This window comes from Cryptomeria japonica, chromosome 3, assembly GCF_030272615.1.
Source record: "Cryptomeria japonica chromosome 3, Sugi_1.0, whole genome shotgun sequence".
Lineage (NCBI taxonomy): Eukaryota > Viridiplantae > Streptophyta > Pinopsida > Cupressales > Cupressaceae > Cryptomeria > Cryptomeria japonica.
Window position 1 is genome coordinate 686,992,086 of NC_081407.1, and position 25,055 is coordinate 687,017,140.

The 25,055-nt window shown below is 38.4% G+C and overlaps 1 protein-coding gene across 1 annotated transcript; it reads left to right on the forward strand.

The window, feature by feature from the left end:
• Window positions 1–2,884: 2,884 nt before the first annotated feature.
• Window positions 2,885–6,972, forward strand: LOC131070272 (extradiol ring-cleavage dioxygenase-like). The gene is made up of 3 exons (XM_059218527.1): window positions 2,885–3,320; window positions 5,099–5,469; window positions 6,666–6,972. The coding sequence occupies exons 1-3, from the start codon at window positions 3,087–3,089 to the stop codon at window positions 6,856–6,858; spliced, it is 798 nt and encodes a 265-aa protein (XP_059074510.1). The 5' UTR covers window positions 2,885–3,086; the 3' UTR covers window positions 6,859–6,972.
• Window positions 6,973–25,055: the final 18,083 nt, after the last annotated feature.

Sequence of the window (25,055 nt, forward strand, 5' to 3'; positions counted from 1 at the left end):
ATTTTTTTTAAACCTAGTGAGGAATGATATGCACTAAGTGCCAAAAAATTTCTCCAGAGGCAAAGTCACCCACTTTAAACCAATGCATTCTAGCCTTGATTTGAGCTCCTCTGGCAGGATGATTTTTATCTATCTATTTTTGCTGACATAATTGAGCCACACACACTTTCAAATTGGGAGAGTAAGAGTTCACAAATAGAGCCCCCATTGCACATCGAAGATTTGAGGTGGTACCCTCATAGGGCCATCGAAGAAAGATGGCCAACTAACGATCATAACTGCAGAGAAAGTGAGACGTATATTTAATTGCACAATTCCATCAAGAAATCCACCTGGACAACACAAAGGACAACACTCTAGGTTCCAAGCCTTACGAATGTGGGCTAGCGTGAGCTGGTGTATCAATAACAAAGCATTTTTAAAAACTAGGTCCTAGAAGGCTACTCCAGACCCGTTTGCCAAATAATGTTGAACTTGATGGAAAAGTGGTCTGACAAGGTGACCTTGGGAAGGGGAATCACTAGAAGATCTTCATAGGAGGCAAAAGAGAAGAAATATTGTGTTATTATCATGGCACAATCAAACCATTTAAGAACTTTGTCATTTCTCGCTTTGAAATGACTCCATGTATACCAAACAGCTTGAGGGTGGTGGCAATGTGAGTTGAGATCATAAAGACCTAATTTATTATCCATTTAAAACCAATCCTCTCACTAGCCATCTATTAAGTGAAAAGGTAAGGACCCATCTTTATTAGAAGCCAACTCAAACATATTAAAATCTTTGTACAAAACCCAACTAGTAGGGAGCATTGAATCCACTATCCATCACTAGAGAGCAAATCTCTCTGTAGCATTATTGGGAGAATAAACATTAATGATCTCGAAAGAAAGATTATCGATTGACATGAGGATTCAAAAAATTTGGTGCAGTCAATCAAATCAATGGTCAATCACACAAGAATGCCAATGTGGTGTTATAAGGATGACAACCCCTCCTCGACCAACCTCATGATTGGATGCAAATACCAAGACAACTACCCAAATAACTTGGCATGATGCAAAAAGCATGGAAGAAGCAATTTTAATTTCCTAAAGACATAACTAATATCAAGACTAAGATAATTCTATCTAGTATCCCACACGAAATACTTCTTGACGAGGTCGATGAGACCTTGGACATTCCATGAGAGGAAATTCATGAATGAAAATCTTGCATATCATCCTCATCCTTTAAAGAGGAGTAACAATTCTGCAAGAAGTTTGAAGCTTTTTGAAATTCTGACATATCGTTCCTTTGCTTTTTTGGAACAAGCTCACCTTCCTTTGCACAAACAAAAGAGCTACAAGAATGGTGTGAATTATGTAGCTAAGAAGAAAGAACCAATGTTGGCTAAGGTATTCACACAAACTTTTGTCGAACATGAGCCTTAGTATTGATGGGAGTGGCACTATCTTTCTCCTTCAAAGAAAGGTTTAACAGCTTGTTGTGGCTACATAACAACAAGCTCCTAGGGTTTTCTTTGCACACTACTAGGTAGGGAAAACTTCCCTTATAAATCATCATAGTCCATTTCTAATTTAGTTTAGAAGCTTCAAGAGAACACAAAGGGTTAGGAACCCTCAAAGGAGTCCTAATCTTTAGGAGAAGCCAATGAGCAATCCTTAATTTTATGCTCCGATTATGAACACTAAAAGAATGTATTGGGTAAATTCGCTTAGAGCACACACTAGATGTGACAAAGGCCTCCTATTTGAATATCAATTATTTCTTTGAGGTCACGAGATAAATCCATTTTGACACAAACTTGTTTCTAGGGTCAAGCATGACAAAAATGATCGGCCTCAACACAAATAACCTTCCCCAAGGAAAAAGAAATAGTTAGAAGAAAATGCCAACATGGCAAATGAAGACCTGGTACCTCAAGCCAGACAGACACATAGAGTTTCTTTCCATCAAAGATGGAAAAGTCTCAAGTTTAAGGCTAAAAATCAGTAGAGATGATCAGACATATCATGGGCCATGTTGAAAATAGCCCCGACTAACTTCAACGAAGCAAAAATTTTTAAAAAAACCTTGGTGAAGTTTCGGACCTTGTTAAGATGGACACCATGAGGGGCCCATGACTTGGCAACCCAATCCCATAGCATGTTTTTTAGGGAGACCCTCCTAACAAAATAACCAATAAGAGTATGTTGCTCTAACCAACGACATGCATAATCAAAATCTTGGATGGGTAAAACAATATCTACGGGGACTCAGAATGCACACATCGTCTAAAACTTTCAATACAAATTTTCAGGGGTGCTTATTTGGAGGAGCCATTGTTTATAAACAACAAACCATCAACACCAAAAACAATTGTTGGATTAAAATTGACCAAGAGAGTTAAAAGTGAAGCTCGTGCAATAAATATGATATGACGCAAGACAATACAACATTAAAAAGTCAAAATATGCATAAAAAAAAAACCTAACTAAAGCGAAATATATAATTTTAAAAATAATATTATTAATAATAAAAACTTACATATTATTGATTTTAGATAGACATGACGAGAAAATTGTTTTGGAACATTCCAAAATTCATCGGCTTACAGATTTAGAGAGGGATGCCCAACCAAAATGAAATTGTGTTCCTATTGAATTTGTTTTTGCTACTCTTGTGAAGTTGGATGGGCCTACCGAAGATCATTATCTGCATTTGATATCAAATCCTTAAAAGATGAAATCTATTTTACTCATGAGCGCATGAATGACGACTTATTTCACTGATGAGCACATGAATGACGTAATCAAAATCTATATATATTAAGGTGTGACAGACTTATTCTACTGATGAGCACATGAATGACGTAATCAAAATCTATATATAGAGAGGTTTGGATCTCCCCTCAACCAATCAACTCCTCTTACCAGTTGGTTTTCTTAAACGAGAAGTGCGTGTCATTGTCACCTACCCTCTTTGTTTTCGTTGTCAAACATAAGAAACGGAGCAGGTAACCTAGAGCCATCCTTTTCATCCAAAGTGCTTGTTAATCCAAAAAGTTTGCTGCGTCTGCTTTGCCCATCAACATACAACAAGAAATGCAAATGCCAATGATGAATACATATTTCATTTCCCATGGATCACCCACTTTAGCCATAGAAGACCTTCCTGCAAGGCATTTTCTGCTGAATTGGGACAAAGTTTTACAACAGAAGCCTAAAGCTATATTGGTCATCTCTGGTCATTGGGAGACTTCAGTTCCCACTGTCAATATTGTGAGCAGAAATAGCACAATCTATGATTTCTATGGCTTCCCTCAAGAAATGTATAAGGTAAGTGCTTTTTTAGTTTCCATTGTTTGCAAACATAGTTCAGGGTATGCTTTGGTGCGCGCATGATTTCGAATTTTTTAAGGTTTGGAATTTGAATTAAGTGAAGTACATTAAGCCCTTTTGGGTTCTGATTCGTTGCTCTTAGTTTTAAATTATTTTTTTATTTCCATGGGTCAATTGAAGTCATTGAAAAGCCCTAAATCTGTTCCATTCAATAATTTGAATTACAGATTTAAGATTTCCACAGTTCAATATAAAATTAAACATTTGAGATTTTCACAGGTAAATATAATAAATATGTCTGGATACAACTCTGTAAAGTTTTGGATACAAACCAATAAGTGTATTATTAATTTCGTTTGATTATCCAATGGGTTTTGCTTAAATAGTTGAGGATTTCAGAAGCCAAAATGCTCTGCCTTTGTTTGGACCTTTTTCATTTCATTTAAATTTGCAGTTATAAAACCCAATAATTTCCCAGGCAGTTTTCCTGCTTTATTCAACCAATACCCTTTTTTATTTTTACAGTGAAATTATCTTTCTAAGTCCTTATATTTTCAGCAGTTGCTTGAGGGACTTGTTTTTCCCTAATTGACTTCTAGGTGTCAAGTTCACTGCTCAAAAACTTGCCCACGAGTATCAAGATACCCAATTTCAAAACGTTTTGCACAGTTGACAGATGTATAATTGCCACTTCCAAGCAGATCAGCTATTCCATTAACATTTCTGCAACTTCCCAATCCTCACACGACTCAATAACCCAATCTCTTTAATTGGTGAATCAAAAAGATACAGAGACCAGGCCCCAAGCACCTATCGCTAGTGATCAAACTGTGGACCCTTATGCATCCCAGATTCCAGCTTTCCCATGACTGGAGTCACTTCACTCAGGATAATAGTGAATCCATATTCTGTTAGAGATAAGGCATCCTAAGAGTAGGTGATAATCTATTGAATATGGACCATATTAAGCAGATGCTTAAGCCTTATCTCCAAAATCATCATGACTTCATAGACTGCTTCTAAGGTGACACAAAACTTCGCAATCTGGCCACTAAATTCCTTGATCTTTATGACCTAGATCCATTTTCCCAATACAGGTTGTCTGAAGTGTGTCGAAGCCTTGGGGGAACAGAGGAGCATAGATTCATTGATATCCAAGGTCATAGGACTAATTTGCGGTTGAAATCTAAAAATGGCATCATGAAAATGGATTTTTAACATACATGCTTAGCAAAGCTGTTGACTTTGCTCTGCACTCATCTTAATTTCATGTATTGACCATTCATTCTGTGGCTTCTAGAACTAACTCAAGTCAGTTAGGACCTTGATCTAGCAGCGGAGAAGGTTGTTTTAACTATTTGATTCACATGAATAATTATACACTTTTATGAATCATTTTAAAACTCAAAGTCTCCTTTGCTCGTGTGTCTGCAAATGAACCTTATTTGTTCTGAAAGCTAGAAAATTGTGTTTAATTCTATGAATGGATCTACAAAATTTTATACGTTTCTATTCAAGTCACTCAAAAGTTACATGCAATACTAAATGCTGCCCTTCATCCCGTTGGCGTAGGTTGATTTTCCAATTGGTTAAATTTTGAAAATTTCAAAGAATACAGGGAAAGAACTTGTGCGAAAATTTCAGAGATTCTTTTGTCTATGTTTAGAATGCAAATATTTCTTCTTTACTTTAGTTGTTTGCCATGCATAAGTATTTCAGCTAAGGAAGAGCTTTCTTCTAGATCTTTATGATGTTCTAATATTCACTTTTGGCAGCTTCAATACGATGCCCCTGGAGCTCCTGATCTGGCAAAAAGAGTGAAAGAGTTGATGATTAATTCAGGATTCAAGACAGTTAAAGAGGATCCAAGGAGAGGGCTAGATCATGGCGCCTGGGTACCCCTTTCTTTAATGTACCCCAATGCTGATATACCTGTTTGTCAGCTGTCTGTCCAGCCAACACAAAGTGGTGAGCACCACTACAAGATGGGGCAGGCCCTGGCACCCTTGAAATCAGAGGGTGTCTTGATTATGGGGTCTGGCAGTGCCACTCACAACCTCAGAGCTTTGGCTTTTGATGGTAAGGGACCGGCTTCCTGGGCTCAAGCATTTGACAACTGGCTCACGGAATCTCTAATCAATGGCAGGTAAACATACACTTAACATTTGCTTGCATTTTTTCATATTGATCCTCATAGTTGACCAAGAATTTCTTGATTCTTAGTGATTCTTGGATAAATTTCAGATTCTTATCAAAAAAATTGCTAGATTTTGTAAGTTTTCAAAATCTAGTTGTGCCCCAGGTATATTTCTTGCTTGATGTATCAAATTACATGGTTTAATTGTCTCTGAATCTATTACTGCAATTTTTTATAATGATGTCGCTAACAATGAAGCCCAATGGAAATTTAATGGATCCATAAGGATGCTAAGATCAAATGTAGCAAGACTAACATAGGCTTAGTACTACATTCTGAGCATTCAATCAAGCAATATAAAACTTGATCTCTACTAAGCCATTTAGGGCAAGCAAAGACAGAAACTTGCCATTAGCAATAAGCATGGTTGCCATGTAAGGTATAATAGAAATTGCAAGCAATTACATATGTAATTGCTTCTTTGTAAGCACACTGATGGCACATATTTAACTGTAGGCCATTTGCACCTGTACCATAACATCAATTGTGCAATACATTAAAATGAACTTACTTTAACATAACCAAACAGGGGACTCTTGGGTTTTGTCTTTGTGGCCTGCCTCCAACTTTGAAAGCTCACAAAATTATTCCTGCAACCAGTTGGAGACTTCAGATTCCCATGAGTGGCAGCCAAACTACAGAGGCAGAGTCAGAACGAAATTATACTTCAATAGCATGCAGTTGACTGATATACATTCAATTCATGTTAAAATTAGCACTAAAGGTGCAGAACTAACTAGTTTGACTCCTATTGACAAATGATAAGCTGCTGCAAATAAAGTTGACATCAGAACTTGTATTTCAGGATTCAGCAAATCACAAGATCATGATGTTGGGGTATCTTCTATTTTTCATTCCTTGTTAATGCTAGGAAGCACAGAGAAACCCTTCACTTCTGATTTATAGCCTACGTACCGAATTACCAAAAGCTCCATCATCTGAAGTTTTTCATCAAGCCAAGAAAGGGATAGCTCCCAGCTTCCTCTCAAGCCACTTAACATGACATGAATATTTGTTTTCCTGCATTGAAATGAACCTTGCCAAGTTCATTATTGTCAAATTGTATTTTATTTGCATTACTGTAATCTTTTATGGTTTGCAGCACGAAGATCTCATTTGAGTTTCATAACACTTATCATTTTCAGGCATGATGAAGTTAATCATTTTGAAGAGAAAGCACCTTGTGCAAGAATGGCCCATCCATACCCAGAACACTTATTTCCATTGCATGTGGCCCTTGGAGCAGCTGGTGAGCGGGCTAAAGCTGAACTTATCCACAATAGCTGGAGCCATGGCACACTTTCCTATTCATCATATGCTTTCACGACCGTACAGTAACTCATGTTGCAATGTCGATGCCAAATAACGCTGGTTCTGATAATAGTGTGTTTGAATTCAAACTATTGAATATAATGGGATTTATGAACTTCTGCTCTTTAGCATTTTCTTTGATTTTCATGAGATATATTATGAGCTATACATATTTATGATGTGGATGGTGATTGTTATTTTATTATTTCAGTGTATTGTATTTCTCACCTGTACATCAACATAAGATAACATTTTTGATAAAGAACAAAATTTATCCAAAATTTATCTATATTCTATCCATATATTGTATTTTGATCTTTCAAACATATATTGTATTTTGATCTTTCATAAATTGAAAAGAACAAAATTGGTTGCAAGTTTTTGCTTTTAGGGTCATCCTGGAGTCCACAACACATGCATTAAGAATTGTTTTTCTTGTTAGTATATAAGTAAATCTACACTAGTTGCTTTCCTACCATCGACATCAAGAAAGAATCTTTCAATGTATTTGAAAAGGCCTTTCTCACCTCTATATCATATTTGAAGAAATTACCATAAAACATTTTGTTTATATAATTTTCAATGGTATCAAGTTAGCCATGCATTTGTCAATCTTAACTCTCATCAATAATCTCATATATTATCATGTATTATTTTTCCTCATTGTCTATCTTGCGCTTAATAGCTTCCTTTGCTCTATCCATATCCTCATAGAAATAGCCCATGGAAGATTTTTGTTCAACTATTGCACTATATATTTTGCATACAACCAAAAACCCTAAAAAAAAAAAAATGTGGCCATGAGCTTGTCATCTAAGTGACTAGTAAAGATAGACTCAACCTACTCAAAGGAAACTAAAACTCATTTTAGACATTCCTTAGTGCTTATGTTAAACAATGCTAGAAAATTGGTAGCAAATTTGTTCACCCTAGGTGAACAAGTCCATTTTATTAGTTGGCACACTTAAGTGACTATAAATAAACTTTGTGAGGGTTTATCAAATCTTTACTATAGATTTAACACAAAAAAAATAATTAATGGCTTATATGTTTCAATCAAAGATAATGTGTTGCACATTAGACTTCAAAATGACATGAAAATACTTCTCCATCAAAATTTTCAAACAATATCTATGATAAATTGAACCATTTATTATGTCCCTTCTTGAACAGTCATCTCATCAAACGTAGAGAAAAGTATCCATACCAATTTGATTATGTAAGATGCATAGCAAGGACCTACAAAAAATCATGACAATCTCTAATGTCACAAAAGAATTATTCAAAGTTTGGTTTGTCGTATTCATTCACACATTTGATATTTTATGCACCTTGTCTTTCTCATGCTTGGAATAGACACAACTCATTTTTTTCATTACATCTCTATATTATTCAAGTCAAACTCTCAATGAAAGGTATGTGAAACTAGGATCTACAACTGCAATCACATCAACCATCTCTTTCTAGTATTATCAATATAAAGATGCTAGAAAAATACTACATATTGGCAATAGCCATTTTGGCCTACTTATGAACACTTTTTTCCATTGCATACTATCAAAAGATGGTTGAACTCAAAGTGTGTACAAGGTGCAAAGAAAATACTTATGTTGCCTCATTCATGTTAGGTTTTTTTGATGTGCAAGAAGGTTTAGAAATATTGCAAAAGGCTCCTATGTAATGTTACCCTTGTCAAAAGTGTTCAAGAAATGGAGAATTAATAGGAGCAAGTATCTAACTATTAAGACCAAATACCTTTCACATGAAATATGCAATAGAAAATTTTGTTCTATTCTTGGAAAATAATGAATATAAAATTCATAATAATAAGATAACCTCGCTATAGATACTGTAGACACCTAAAATTGACCAGTCTATTTAATTATCTAAGCTTAATTCTTCTATTAATTAAATAAATCTTTATTTATTTAATTAATTCATTTATCCTCTTCTAGCCTTATTTCTCATTTAAATAAATACATTTATTTATTTAAATTATCATTTTCCTAAATTAAATAAATATTTTATTTATTTAATTATCCCATTTCTTCTATTAATTAAATAAATCTGTATTTATTTAATTAATTCATTAACCTTTTCTACACATGACACATGTCATTCATCTCTTAATTCCTACACTACCTACCTCTTTCATTATTTTACTATTTCCTCTACCTACCCTCTAATCATAGCCGACCTCCTTTTACACCTCTCAATCTTATCCCTCCATTTCATATTGTGTCTTCTATATAAGGAGATGCTTTCTTCATTATCAAACCCTAACTACTTGATCAATTGACTACACTACGATCCTACTTGCAACCACATTCCGTTCTTTGTTGAGCTCTTGTGCATATAAAATCTGAGAGCAAATATATCAAGCAAGATCAATGGAGATAGGAAGAATGGAGATCCAAACCCTATTGGACATGTGATGGTATAATCTTTGTGATTTCATGTGATTTGCATTGTCTTAGGTAATCTTCATATGTTATGGTGGATCTTTGTTGATTGTTAGGCTAGGGTTTTGTGGTTGAATTCATTTAGCCTTTCAATATTGTTATTATTGTTATCTATTTACACCATATACATTTTGGCACGCCCGGTGGGACTTCTTGTCCCTTTGCATTTAACCTTTTTTGTTGCAGATTTTGCGTTTTTGAAGTTGCAGATCGGACATTTTTCGACGACATTTTAGGTTTTTCCGCGTCTGCGAACTTTCGGATCGCGTCTCGGATTTTCAGGAGCGTCTGCGGATACTGGAGTCGCGTCTGTGTTTTTGACAAATTTTATTTTGCAGGTCTCACACAGGAGCGTCTGTGTTTTCTAAGCGCGTCTGTGTTGTTTTTGATCGCGTTTGTGTCCGATAAGGGCGTCTGTGATTTTTGACCGCGTCTGTGTATCACAGAACCATGTCTGTGTCATACAGACGCGTCTGTGTCGTAGGTAACAGCGTCTGTGTTTTGAATGTTTCGAAATTTTTAAATTTTCATTGATTCGATTTTCGGATTTCCTACTTAGGGTTTCAGATCTGGTTTATTTTTGGACTAACCCTTTCAGATCTAGCTAACTAAGTTGGTGCAGCTCGCCTTGGAAGCTAAAACATTTTGGTTGAAGGCCCCTCTTTCACAAAGTCTTTTGGGTTTCTAAAATTTACCTAACTTGTGTGCTTGCAGGAAGGGGTGATCATTTGAAACAACCCAAACTACTAACAAATTTTGTTGCAAGTCCTTGGCTAGGGTTTTGAAATTTTGTTGTGTGCCTTGTTTTCATAGATTAGCAAACACTTCCATTGGTGCACTGAAATTGAATCATTGTCTTTTGTGTCTTGAGAAATAGGCTCTTTTTGTTTAATCTTTAGAGGGCCTGTCTTCCCGTGTGGTCATTAGGACTACTAGTGAGAAGAGGACGACCCAAGTGGTAGCGAGGAAAACCCACCTCATCCGAACCACTATAATCAAATGTATTCATGGTGAAAACTATGGATAACGTGTGCTGATTAGTTCATACCGACACTATGTCTCCCCATAAATCCGTTTGATCAAATTTATTTGATCATTTGTAGGGCGTAACCCCTACCGGCTGGGAGCCTTCTGTATTTACAGAGCTGAAAGTGCCGCATGTATGGCCACACGAGCGGATGCCCTTACTAGCACCATTTTGTTTTAGAGGCCCAAATCCTTCTAGTTGTTGGGGCAGGAGGTCGGACCTCTGGTAGCGGCCCACACACATACGGTTCTTAGTAGAGATACAAAGTTCGCCATGGGGAGTTTTCATGGGGATTGATGCTTGGCTGACCCGAGAAGTGAGTGTCGAGGGTGGAGCCAGTGAGGTCAAGCATCTAAGTATCCGCTCTGAATAGCGTAGCCTCGGGGGTAAAACCCCATGTGGGATCAACAACTATTGTCTTGGCCAGCCATAAGAATTGTGCTTGACTTATGTTAAACATTCAAAACATTCAAGACCAAACAGCAAAACATTGTGTCTTTTGTGTCTTCAAGTGTATGCAAAACATTTTTACATCAAACAACACACTTTTCTTGGAGTCATTGTCAGTCTAAACACTTGCAAACATTGGGTCTTCATCAACACTGTGTCCTCTTGTCACGAAAAACAGTCAAATAGTCAGATTTGGTCACAACAAAACAACTTCACAGATTGGAAAAAAATTGCACAAATTTTACAGAAACACGTTTGTGTCTGTTTTAACCGCGTCTGTATTGTCTAGGCGCGTCTGTGAAGGGCAGAATAGCGTCTGTGTTTATAACAGCGTCTGTGTGGAATATAAACACGTCTGTGTCGGGTAGCCGCGTCTGTGAAGTATACAGGCGCGTCTGTGTCCAAAATTGAAAAAACTGTTACAGTCCAGCAAACATAGACAAGAAAATCTCAGAAGCGCGTCTGTGTTAAACAGAGTAGCGTCTGTGTCTGGTAACCGCGTCTGTGAAGTATACAGGCGCGTCTATGTCCAAAATTGCAAAAACTTACAGTCCAGCAAACATAAACAGGAAAATCTCAGAAGCGCGTCTGTGTTAAACAGAGTAGTGTCTGTGTCCGGAAACCGCATCTGTGAAGGATACAATCGCGTCTGTGTTCAAAATTGTAAGAAAATTTCAGAGTCTAACAAACAAGAGAAATCAGTTTCGGAATACTTGAGCTTCCTAGGTTGTTTCTTCAGGTTTCATCTAGCATTCAACCTATCTCTAGGTCTCATCAGTCCATCATTGCTTCACATCTCATTTTACATTCATACTTGTCTAAACTTGAGTCAAAAGGTCACTTGCTTGTCCTCATCATACTTTGTCAACATACTACATACAACTACACTTTGCTAAGTGGTCCCTCATCAAGGTTTCTTACCTTTGGGTCTCATTTGGTCTTACTTAGAGTCAAGGTCAGCTTACCTCATCAAGAGAAACTATCCTCTCTTTGGAAGTCACACCTACTGTACTACATACATACTTGGTCTTAAACTTTGGACATTGCAAGTAAACTTCAGATTCATTTACACTCCATACAACTCTTGGTCTTCCATACTCTTTCCATTTTTCATCTAGTCTTACACATCTTGGTCAAACACCTAGTTCATGGTTGAAACCCGTCTTCAAAAATCTAGGAGAAAAGCTAAAGAAGCTCAAGAGTCCACCAACATGAGTTCTTATGAGTATGACAATGATTTATTTTTCAATCCTGAGCACACTACATTGCCTGACATGGATGTTTATAGACACATTCCAAATGTGGAAAACGCAGACACTACAAACAACAAGGCTACACACAATGACAATGTGGACAAATTTTCAATACAATCAGCAGATATAGAAGAATCCATAATGAATCCTCATTTCAATAGATTGGTTGAAGAGATAATGAAGAGGGATAGACAATACTTCTTACACATGATGGCACAAAGTGGAGCTAAAATACCTCATGACTTTGACATGTCTCAACTTATGGAAAACCGACCCTCACAACAAACTCACTCCAACATGGATCAAAGGAGACCCAATAGTGGAGGAAATAGAGGACCACATATGGTACCTGAATCACCATCAGCTTTGCTTCAAAAACCAGAAGTCACACATACACATGGTCAAACATATGATACTTACCTTCGAAGACCATTATGGAAGCCTTATGTAGATAGATATGCTCAATCACATGCTCAAGCTATGGATCAATCAAAACAAGTGGACATTCAAAGGCATGCTCAAAATTTGGACACAAGGAAACCTCATGTCAAATTTGGGGGCAACACAATAGAACCCGACGTGCCTATAGAATATGGTATATATGCACAAAATAGATATGGGGTTCCTCAACATGAAGCTATACCAAGTGCTCCCTATATGCCGCATCAATATAAACCTCCTCCATATGAACATGTCTATGATCAATATCATCCATACATGCAACAAGCTCCTCCTCAAATTGGTGTCCCAAACATGGGGTATGCTACAAGAAATCGATTGCCACCTAAGAATAATTTGGAGCAACAAATCATAGATTTACAAAAGAAAATGGAGGACATGAGTACACCAAAACCAACATATACTATGAGAGACATATGTCCTTATCCATTTGATAAGAGCATTCCAATGCCTCCATTTCCGGCACACTTTGTGATGCCAAAATTTGACAAGTACAGAGGAAAAGGAGACCCCAAGGCACACATACGACAATTTTTCACAGCTTGCATAGAGGTAGCGGCAGAAGAAACATATTTGATGAGATTGTTCCCGCAAAGCTTAGGCGATCAAGCTATGGAATGGTTCTCTCAATTACCTCCTGGTATTAAGTCATGGGGTGACTAAGCAGAGGCATTTATTCAGCATTTCTCCTACAACATAGAAACAGATATCTCAGTCACTACTTTGTGCAATACTAAGCAAAAGGAGGGAGAATCTTTTGCGTCATTTTTACAAAGATGGAGAAATCTAGCCAGCAGATGCTCTTGTGAAATTCCCCAAAAACAAATGGTAGAAATGTTCACTCAAAACGTTAACAAGGATATTGGCTATGATCTAAGGAAAGCTTGTTTGTCCACCTTCAAGGATGTTATTGAAAAGGGCTTAGCAACAGAAAAGGTCCTAATTGAACAAGGAGTCATCAAGCTATTCAAGGAAAACAAAGATGACTTTAAAGGAAAAGACAAGCCAAGATTTTGGAATAAAAATAAGAACACAGTCAATGATGGTGTTGTTGATGCCAATACAGTGCGACCCAAATTCATCTTTTCTGGATCAAGTTCTACAAACAATCAAGTGAATACTCAAACAACTTCCAGATCACGAAGGAAGTACACTCCATTGGGAGAACCACTTGAATCAGTCTTCAAAAAGCTAGTGGCAAACAAAGTGATCACAGTTCCAGATTTTCCCCCATATGAACCAAATTGGTGGAATGATGATGAGTATTGTGAGTTTCATAAGAGCAAGGGTCATAAGACAGGAAATTGCCATCGACTGAAGAATATCGTGCAAGATCTCATTGATAGAGGTGACATTGAGATTGAGGGACATTCGTCTAATCAAGAACATGAGATGTTTAAGGAACCATTCCCAAAGCATGACAAAGGAAAAGCCCAAGTCACAGATGATCAGGCCAACTATACTAGAGCACCTTACAACTATGACTCAACTATCAATCACATCTCAATGGATAATCATATCTCTACTATTACCATCAAGAACAAAAATCCTGAGAATCCTCCTCAGAGACCCAAGATTGTTCTAAGAGGTGTTGGATCTTCTTCTGAACCTACCTCTGAATGTCATGTTACAACTCGTCGAGGTAAAATTACTTTGCCAGGTGCCTCCACTAAAAACACCGCTTCTTCATCTACTAAACCTGAGTATGACCTTGTAGAACAGTTAGGGAGGACACCCGCGCTCATCTCCATCCTTGAGCTCTTACGCATATCCCCCGCTCATAAAGCTATTCTTGACAAAATATTGAGAGACATCGCCGTTCCTACTGATCTGAACGTGGACCAGTTTCAAGCCATGGTGGGATACCTATCCATTCCACATTCCCTTACATTCACAGAAGCTGATGACACCTCCATAAGTCAGCCACATAATGCACCATTACATATTGAAGCTTTCATACACAAGCATCGAATAAAGCGAGTCCTGATAGATGGAGGAGCTGGTCTAAACATTTGTACATTGAGCACCATTAAACAATTGGGATATTCCGATAAAGCTGTGAATTCAAAGAATCAAATTACCATCAAGGCATATGATGATGAAGAACGCTCATCCAAGGGCACGGTCACCTTACCTCTAAGAATTGGGCCAGTTACAAAGGATGTGGTTTGTCAGGTCCTGGATTTAGATCTCACTTATAATATATTGCTAGGACGTCCTTGGATTCATCAAATGAGGGCAGTCCCATCGACATATCACCAATGCATTAAGTTTCCTCATAATGGAGTCGAGGTAACAGTTAACGGTGATCCTAATCCGTTCATATATTGCAATAACCTGAGATCACATACGGAGACCATCATTCCCAGTAATCGTGAAGTTGTTCCTTCTTCGGCATACATTGACCCTGAGTCATTAAAACCTTCGACATCAAAACAAGGTGAACTTAAAGGCAGATTTCAAGACAAAGGCATGGGAGAATACACTTTAAATCAGACCATGTATTTACGACAAGTCATGAGCTCTCCAAAAGAATTTGGAAGGCCATATCCTAACAAGCAAACATTCATCATGACGCTCAAATGGGATCCTACTACCTTTCAAAGATGGGGCGAACTGGAAGAGGAAGATTTATACAAAATGCTCTATAAAGACATTGAAGATGACACACATGATCAGATCAATATACCTTGTGAGAAATATGGCAAAGGCTTCAAGATTCTACAAAAATTCGGGTATGATGGAAAAAGCCCTCTTGGGTTACGCAAAGAAGGCGTCATGGAACCCCTACAACCTGAATTGACTGTAAGAAGAGAACGCTCAAAGGGACTTGGTTTTCTGACTTCCAAGATCCACACAAAAAGGACAGAAGAGGCATCACAAATCAAAGTTGCCAAAGTTCAACAAGAAGATTGCTATTCCACAGATTCCAACGAATGGGAATGGGGTTCAGACAAATCCTCCAGTGACTACGAGCTCACCGAGACATTCAGAGAGCCAGATGAACCCACAGAAGAAGAGGAATTTTATAAAAAGTTCAGAGTTGGTCAAGAAACAACCCATAAGGATTCCGCACAGTCTTCGTCTCAAGGTTCTAGGTCAAAATCACATAGGATGAGGACACCTGTCCCGGAAGGCGCTACTAGTAACGACAATTTGGATTCGCTTGCGATCGAAACTGACGAGGAGAGTGCCATTGATGACCTCGACGATTACCTCGATATACCCGAATATAACCATATCTTCACTCTTAGCCCTGCAAACTCTGAAAACATTAAAGGCCTTCCCCTTGTTCACCACCAACTCATTGACTGGGATTATGAAGGACCAGCACAATTTGACACATTTCAGAATGACAAAGCTATTATTGACTATCTTTGCATACGAGATGATCTTCCCCCTGGGGACCACAAAGCAGGATACACCATAGAACTCAACAACATGGCATATTTTGGTGAGGGTGTCGGACCTTCCAGTCGTAAAAATGTGAAAATAAGAACAAATCAAGGGTCTTGTGGCAAAAACCACACTGTGGCGCTATCTGACCCCAAAAAAGTAAAAAGAAAGGACGTATCTGAGGGCGAAAACCTCTCTGAGGCACCCAAAGATGGAAGGCTCGACATTCTCCCATCATCATATGAGGAAAAGTCATCCATGTTGGTAGAGGAGACTATCAAAACAAACATTGGTACAGAAGAGGTTCCACACAACATATTCCTGGCTCAATCATTAACAGAATCCGAAAGATCAAAATTCATAAGCTTCTTCAAAGAACGACAAATCAACTTTGCATGGTCATACGCTGATATGCCTGGACTGGATCCGGATTTGGTAATGCATCATTTGACAGTCAAACCGGGGGCAAAGCCAGTGAAACAGAAATTAAGGAAAATGCATCCACAAGTGGCATTACTAGTCAAAGCAGAGCTTGAGAAATTACTCGATGTCGGATTCATACACCCAATTGATTATCCAGAATGGATTTCTAACTTGGTACCTGTCAGTAAACCAGATCGCAGCATTAGAATTTGCACAGATTTTAGAGACATCAACAAAGCTTGTCCAAAGGATGACTTCCCATTACCAAACATTGACTTGATTGTTGATCTCACAGCAGGTCATGAAATGCTATCATTAATGGATGGATTCTCTGGCTATAATCAGATAAGAATTGCACCCGAGGATCAACATAAAACATCATTCACTTGTCCGTGGGGAACTTTCTGTTGGAATGTCATGCCCTTTGGGCTGAAAAATGCAGGTGCTACATATCAAAGAGCTATGACTACTATTTTTCATGATCTCATGCATGTAACTGTGGAAGATTATGTTGATGATCTCTTGGGTAAATCAATAGACAGAGATACACATTTGGACATACTTTCAGTCGTCTTTGATCGATTGGAAAAGTACAAGGTAAGATTAAACCCCAAGAAATGTGTCTTTGGAGTAACCTCCGGGAAACTCCTAAGATTCATTGTATCCAAAAGAGGAATTGAAGCGGATCCAGCAAAAGTCAAGGCTATCTTAGAAATGCAACCACCAAGAAATATCAGTCAACTTCGATCCTTACAAGGGAGACTCCAGTCCATACGAAGATTCATAGCACAACTGGCAGATAAGTGTAATCCTTTTCAACACCTGCTACATAAAAACATCAAATTCAAATGGGATGACAACTGTCAACAGGCTTTCCAAACACTCAAAGATTATCTTCTAAATTCGCTAGTTCTGATGCCACCAGTTCCAGATCAACCACTGTTATTATACATTTCAGCTACTCCAACAGCATTGGGGGCACTCTTAGCGCAACAAATAGCTGACGGCAAGGAAAAAGCAGTATACTATATCAGTCGCACATTGGTGGGATATGAGCTAAACTACACACCAATCGAGCGTGCATGTCTCGCTGTGGTCTTTGCTTCACAGAAATTACGACATTATATGCTCACTCACAAGACTAAGTTGATTGCAAGAATTGATCCATTAAAGTACCTTCTCAACAAAGCTACACTTACTGGGCAGCTGGCCAAATGGGTAATGATATTGAGTGAATTCGACATCGAGTATGTGGACAGAAAAGCAATAAAAGGACAAGCCATCGCAGATCAATTAGCAGATGCTCCCATGATAGATGATGTTCCTTTAAATTCAGAATTTCCAGATGAATCCATTTTAACAGTGTCACATGCAAAGCCATGGCAACTGTACTTCGATGGCTCATACACACAGCATGGGGCAGGAGCTGGCATCCTTTTTATAACTCCTCAAGGTGATTCTATACCAAAATCATACCGCTTATCATTTCCTTGCACCAACAATATAGTGGAATATGAGGCATTAACAACTGGATTACGAATTGCAGTTCAATGGAAGATCTAGGAACTTCGTGTTTTTGGAGACTCCCAACTTGTTATCCGTCAAGCAACTGATGATTACCAAACAAAAGATGAAAAATTACTGTCTTACAAGCAAATGGTGGATGATCTGAAACAGCACTTTACAAAGATAGATTTTGAACAGATACCAAGAGAGCAGAATCATGCTGCAGATGCCATGGCTACAATTGCTTCACTAATTGATCTACCTCAAAATGAGACCTGCTATGAGTTCCTGGTAGACAACCTGTTGGTTCCTTCATATGAGATCACTCCTACTGAAATGATATGCGTTGTTGGTCCCGAATCCCAATTATATGGTTCCATTTTTACATATCTTCGCGACAATATCTTACCTCCTGATCTATCAAACAACCAACGCCACACTTTCATTCGCCAATCCTCTCGATATGTCATTCTAGCTGATATCCTATACCGACGAGGTCTAGATGGCACTCTTCTTAGATGTCTAGAAAGCGACGAAGCTCAGATTGCGTTACGTGAAGTGCATGAAGGGATATGTGGTCCGCATACTAGTGGTCCTACCTTGGCCAAGAAACTCATTAGGACTGGATATTACTGGCCCAATATGGAGAAAGACTCATATCAGTTTGTCAAGAAATGTAAGCAATGTCAAATTCATGGAGACCTCATACATGCGCCGGCACAAGAACTACAACCACTTGCGTCTCCTTGGCCCTTTTGTCAGTGGGGACTCGATCTCATAGGCAAGATTCACCCTCCTTCCTCTAATGGTCATAAATTCATTATCACTGCCACAGAGTATTTTACAAAATGGATTGAAGCCGTGCCTCTCACACAAGTCACTGGAAAACAAATTGCTACTTTCATCCTTAACTATATCATTTGCCGATATGGTATTCCTAAGTCCATTATTACTGATAACGGGCGTCCCTTCAAAAATCAGGATGTTTGTGAACTCTGTGACCGCTTCCATATTTCCCATCGTTTCTCCACACCATATTACCCCCAAGGTAATGGCCAAGCTGAGGCATCTAATAAAACAATCCTTAAAATCCTCAAGAAGACAGTCGACGACGCTGGCCGTAACTGGCATATCCAACTCAATCCTGCACTTTGGGCCTACCGCACAAGTGTCCATACACCTACAGGAGCTACACCCTATTCACTAGTTTATGGTTCTGAAGCCATCTTGCCTATTGAGGTCAAGTTACCCTCTTTACGGGTCTCTTTGCAAAACATCATCACTGATGAAAACTACAGAGTCTCTCGCTTACAAGAACTAGAATTGCTGGATGAACGGAGACAAACTGCTTTTAATCATCTCAAGGCTTACCAACAACGAATGAGTCACAGCTACAATCACAAGGTCAAGCCTCACACATTTGAGGTAGGTGACCTGGTTCTCAGAGAAAACCCCAAGAATCAGCAAGACAGAGAAAAGAAGGGCAAGTTTGAACCAAACTGGTTTGGTCCTTACATTATTACAGCAGTATATGGCTCTGGGGCATATCAGCTCTCTACTACAGAAGGTGAACCTTTGGAGGATCCTATCAACAGCATGCATCTTCGCAGGTTCTACACATAGCTCGTCGGAATATCCTAATTCAAAAATACAAAAAAAATTATAAAACAAAAAAAATCGTTACTTGGTGAAAACCTGGCAAATAGGCGCCTTGTGACACAAAAAAAATTGAAAAATCGAAAAAAGTAAAGAGAAATAATTTCGTCCAACGGTGAAAACCACTTCGGTGGCGCCCTGGGCAAGTACCATGGTGAAAACTGGGTTCCCAGCGCCATGCGTAGAGACATTGCTCCTCCCTCCTTCAGGATTCTTTTCATCATTTCACTTTGCACACACTCACAACCTATTCACTCACAACAAACTTACCCATTCCCATCATGGCTTGTTATTGATCTACCCAAGATTGGTTAGCCATTCACAATAAACCTCCCTTTCCATCCATAATAAGTCAGATCCTATCTGTGGCTAAGGCAAATCCTATGTCTAGTGATGGGTGTGGAACTAAGAACATCACATGTTTCGAGGAGTACAGTTTCTTTCAGCTTCCTTCAGTCTGTCCGCACACAATCCGCAATAAAGCAACATTTGCATCACAGATCCGCAATAAAGTTTCATCTTCTCCGCAATAAAGTATCAGTTTCATGGATTTAGTCAGTTTTAGATGAGACACAGCAACAACAATGGGCTTCAACAAATCAAATCTTTCAACAGACTCAGACAACATTATGGTTCAGTGCTATCTATCCTTTTTGTGAAAGTAAACATTGTGACCACAATCAAATAAGACTTATACAAGTGACAAGAGCCACTAAACTTGAGGACTACAGTGGATGTTGGTGTCGAGTCTTGGTTTTCTTTTGATTTCATCTTTTTTTGGTGACATGTCTTTTAGCTTTTCCAGGATGTCTTTGACTAGAGATTATATCTCCAGGATGTCTTTGACTAGAAAGGCGAGGATGGGGTATCGTCACCTATTTGTGTTTGATGTCTGTGGATTGTCTCTTAGTAATGCTATGACTTGTCCAAGGATATGAGGACACTGTGAGTCTAGTGTGAACTGGGGCATTCCTTGTTTCTGACTGTCTTATCTCCATGCAAACAAGTACAATGACTTTCTGGGTCGAACATATGCCTCGATTGTCATAACCTACTTGCCATAATAAGCTCAATGATGATAACGGACAAGAAGCTCTATCACTTTCATATCTTCTGTCTTTCATCCCCCTTTCTTGATTGACTTCCATCGTCCTTCTCGAGTCCGCATAGCCCGCTATCACATGACTGAGTATAATGACACACCAAAAACATTTGCATTTCATGTAGCTGCACCTACATTACCACATATAAGTATTTCACACATACACATAGATATCACAACTGCATCACATCCTGCACACAACACCTGTTAGCACAATTTACATTTGCATTATCATATTCATTTTCATCACATACATTCACATTTGCATCATGCATCGCATATACAACATAAAAGAACAAAAAAATATATTGCATTGTATCATATACATATTTGCATCCATATCATAAGCATCACATAGAAACATACATCACATAGGTACGCATGCATATAGCTGCCGCAAAGATGAATCATCTCATATATATATATAAAATGTCATGATACAATGATGTCAAAATCATATGGCTACAATCACCCGCAGGTGTCTACATCATCATACAAAATGGTACAAAACTGATACAAAGGAACCCACTGATAACTCCTGTCAACATTGTTGGTAGTGCTAATCTTGTCCATGTCATGGTATCCCATGCCACTTGTCCCACCCTCATCTCTAGTCTCGAATCCTAGAACACTCGTCTAAGGGCATCCCTGTCTCCGTCTCGATTGTATGGAATCAGCTCCCCATCAATCGGTATCTGCATAATCCTATATACATCCTCCAGGGTGACTGTCATCTCACCCATCGGCAGATGAAATGTACATGTCTCGGAGTGCCATCTCTCCACCAGCGCAGTCAGCAGTCCCATGTTCACCTGAAACTCAGGCACATACAGCACATGTCTCAAACCCATCTCCTCGATAGCGGCTCTATCCTCGGCTGTCAACTCAGGTCACAACCTCTGAGTAGACGGGAATCTCTCCCGTGACTCTAGCATAGGCAAATACTCCTGCAGTCAAAACAAATCAATCATGTCAGTCATGGTGGCATTCACTGTTCATCACAAAATGCTACTCGCTATCTAAATGCATATGGTTATCTATTCTAGTGACACTCACTGTTCATCACAAAGTGTTGCTATCTATCCTAGTAGTGCTCCCTGTTCATCACAAAGTACTACGTGTGTGACATTCCCTGTTCATCACAAAGTGTTACTCACATTTTGCACTCCCTGTTCATCACAAAGTGTTGCTCATACTTTGGGTACTCCCTGTTCATCACAAAGTACTCTATCTTGGTGCTCCCTGTTCATCACAAAGTGCCTTGATCTATCCTAGTCTTCCTAGAGGACCTGCTTGAGTGTATCCTCTCAGCAGCTTATCCAATCGACAGCGTATGTTCATCACAGAACTGCCGATTTGACCTAGAAGACCAAAACCTTGCATTTTTAGACACAAACGCGTTTCTAACTCACAAACGCGCCTATAGACTGCACAAGCGCGCCTTAACAACACAGACGCGCCTGATTGACATAAACGTGCCTACATTTGTCACAAACGCGACTTTGCAACACAAATGCCCCTTCAGGACGCAGACGCGCCCGCATTAGACACAAACGCAGTTCCAGACGCAGACGCGCCTGGCACCGACACAGACGCGCCTGGCGGACACAGACGCGCCTGGCACCGACGCAGACGCAGTTGCACGTTTTTGCACTTTTTTTGTGCCCTATTCCTAAGCGCATTTATTGCTAACTAGCATGCATTAATGACAAAATTGAATGCGTCAAAGTATGAGGAGGTTTGGTGGTACTTACCGGCTCTTCTGCCTCTGCTGGTCTCTGAAATCGGCGAATGCGGTCGAATCTGTGTACGAAAGCCATCACTGCTGACTGCTGCTGCTCTTTTTCTCACTCTGCACTGTGATCTCGTGAGGGTGTAGATGACAATGAGGATGTCTTTTGCCCGTGGTCTATCTTATAGCCTACCCTAGCCCTCGCCTTCATTTCCCGAGTCAGTCTTTCTTATCCCGTGACTCTGTCACTTTATCCAGCCATTCCATTCTAGCCTTTCTTTCTTATTGAGAAATTGTCTGCAATCTTTCCAGACTTTTTCATCCAATCTCTCGAGGGGGCATATCATTCCTATCCTGGGGCAACTCTGTATCAGTTCATCTTATCTTCTTTGAAACAACGCAACAAGCCGCATTGTCTCAAAGAGGGGCAAAATGTAGACACCTAAAATTGTCCAGTCTATTTAATTATCTAAGCTTAATTCTTCTATTAATTAAATAAATCTTTATTTATTTAATTAATTCATTTATCCTCTTCTAGCCTTATTTCTCATTTAAATAAATACATTTATTTATTTAAATTATCATTTTCCTAAATTAAATAAATATTTTATTTATTTAATTATCCCATTTCTTCTATTAATTAAATAAATCTGTATTTATTTAATTAATTCATTAACCTTTTCTACACATGACACATGTCATTCATCTCTTAATTCCTACACTACCTACCTCTTTCATTATTTTACTATTTCCTCTACCTACCCTCTAATCATAGCCGACCTCCTTTTACACCTCTCAATCTTATCCCTCCATTTCATATTGTGTCTTCTATATAAGGAGATGCTTTCTTCATTATCAAACCCTAACTACTTGATCAATTGACTACACTACGATCCTACTTGCAACCACATTCCGTTCTTTGTTGAGCTCTTGTGCATATAAAATCTGAGAGCAAATATATCAAGCAAGATCAATGGAGATAGGAAGAATGGAGATCCAAACCCTATTGGACATGTGATGGTATAATCTTTGTGATTTCATGTGATTTGCATTGTCTTAGGTAATCTTCATATGTTATGGTGGATCTTTGTTGATTGTTAGGCTAGGGTTTTGTGGTTGAATTCATTTAGCTTTTCAATATTGTTGTTATTGTTATCCATTTTCACCATATACAGATACAAGAATCAAACCCTACATGAAACTTTAAGACAAACTATGATCATGACAAATGTATTAATCTATGATATGAGACACAAAAAAAAAGTGACCTAAGAGAGCTTAAGTAACTAGGTGTGAATAGTTCCTAAAATGAAATTTATTACGTAATGTACATTTTTCACACCAACACTCATCCTAAGTGCAACTTAGGGAGAATAATAAAACATGCAAAGATGTAAGAATGGGTCCTAACTGCAAGGCCATGTTAGCTACCCATGTACAATTAAGTCTCTCGCTAATGGAGTAAAGAAGAAAATCCATTCAAAAACTCCTTCCCAAAAAAGATAAAAACATGAAAATGTGAAGGAAGGGTAAATCAACATCCACCTTCAAGAACTATTTCCAACACAAATACAATAGATGCTCTCTCAATAGGACATAAAAGATGCTAAGGACTAAGAAGCCACCAAAAGTTGTTCTAGAAAGAGTAGGAACATTAAGATGAACATAAAGAATACCACTAAAGTATAGAGAGACTGCAAACAACTACTAAAAATTGACTAATATAGTGTGCCTCCTTTAAAATCAAGACAAAGTTCAAGATTACAGAGACACAATTGTGCATGAGTGACCCCAATGAGACTACTTGAACAACAAATGCCTAACCAAGGAAACAAAAATAATAGTAAAAGATATAGATGACACATCAATCTGCATAAGTGACCCCTACGACACTAATCAACCAATGTATAGATGATGAAATCAGACCAATATACTACAAGTCAAAAACATGTGTCAATAGTCTAAAAAATATTGATCAATTGTAGATGGAAGGTTGCCTCCATAAGTAGGAATGCAAGAGTGTATATATGGTATGTGTTTCATCTCATTAAAATGTATGGGTAACCAACGACAACATCCAACCTTATATATAGGAATAAAATTAAATGCATATCTCACTCCAAAGTGAAACCAAGGAAGCATTAGCACCAACACTATGATGCTCCTTTGTAATGTTGACAAGGGAGAGGTATGACAATTCCACTAAAATTGGGTGTCAGTGTAGTGAAAGAAGGTGAAGAAGTAACATCAAATGATGCATAAGATAGTACATCAATAAAAAATAATGTTCAAAATTAAGGGACACTCACATGAAGATAGAAAAGGTTGTGATTGTGAATAAAAAAGCATGCACAACAAAGCCCCATGGTAACTCATAAAATAGTGAAAGTAAAATAATGCAACAACATGATGCAAAAGATCTCCAAAATACAACTACAATATGAGGCACTTTATTTCAATGTATTTATAAATTAAGAAGTGCATTCAATAGTATAGTGTCCTACATTGTATCCACTTATAATTTAATCCTCACCTACACCTCACCTTGGTGTTATGTCTTTCAATGCCCGATGACTGCTTTGATTATGCTCACACCTTCCACAAACCTACATTTTCACTTTCTCTCATGCCTTTTCCCCAAAGATAAGTCCCAATTCTCAAGACCAGGGTGCTAGGGCACCCTACTCCTAGCTCAAGACCATGGTGCCAAAGTGCCTCAGTCCTCTCAATCAGGACCCAATTTCGGTCCTCACAACGA

Coding starts and splice junctions, on each gene's coding strand:
- LOC131070272 (XM_059218527.1), top strand. CDS start 3,087: ATGCAAATGCCAATGATGAATACATATTTCATTTCCCATGGATCACCC. Junction 3,321..5,098: donor TCCCTCAAGAAATGTATAAG/GTAAGTGCTTTT, acceptor CACTTTTGGCAG/CTTCAATACGATGCCCCTGG. Junction 5,470..6,665: donor GAATCTCTAATCAATGGCAG/GTAAACATACAC, acceptor TATCATTTTCAG/GCATGATGAAGTTAATCATT.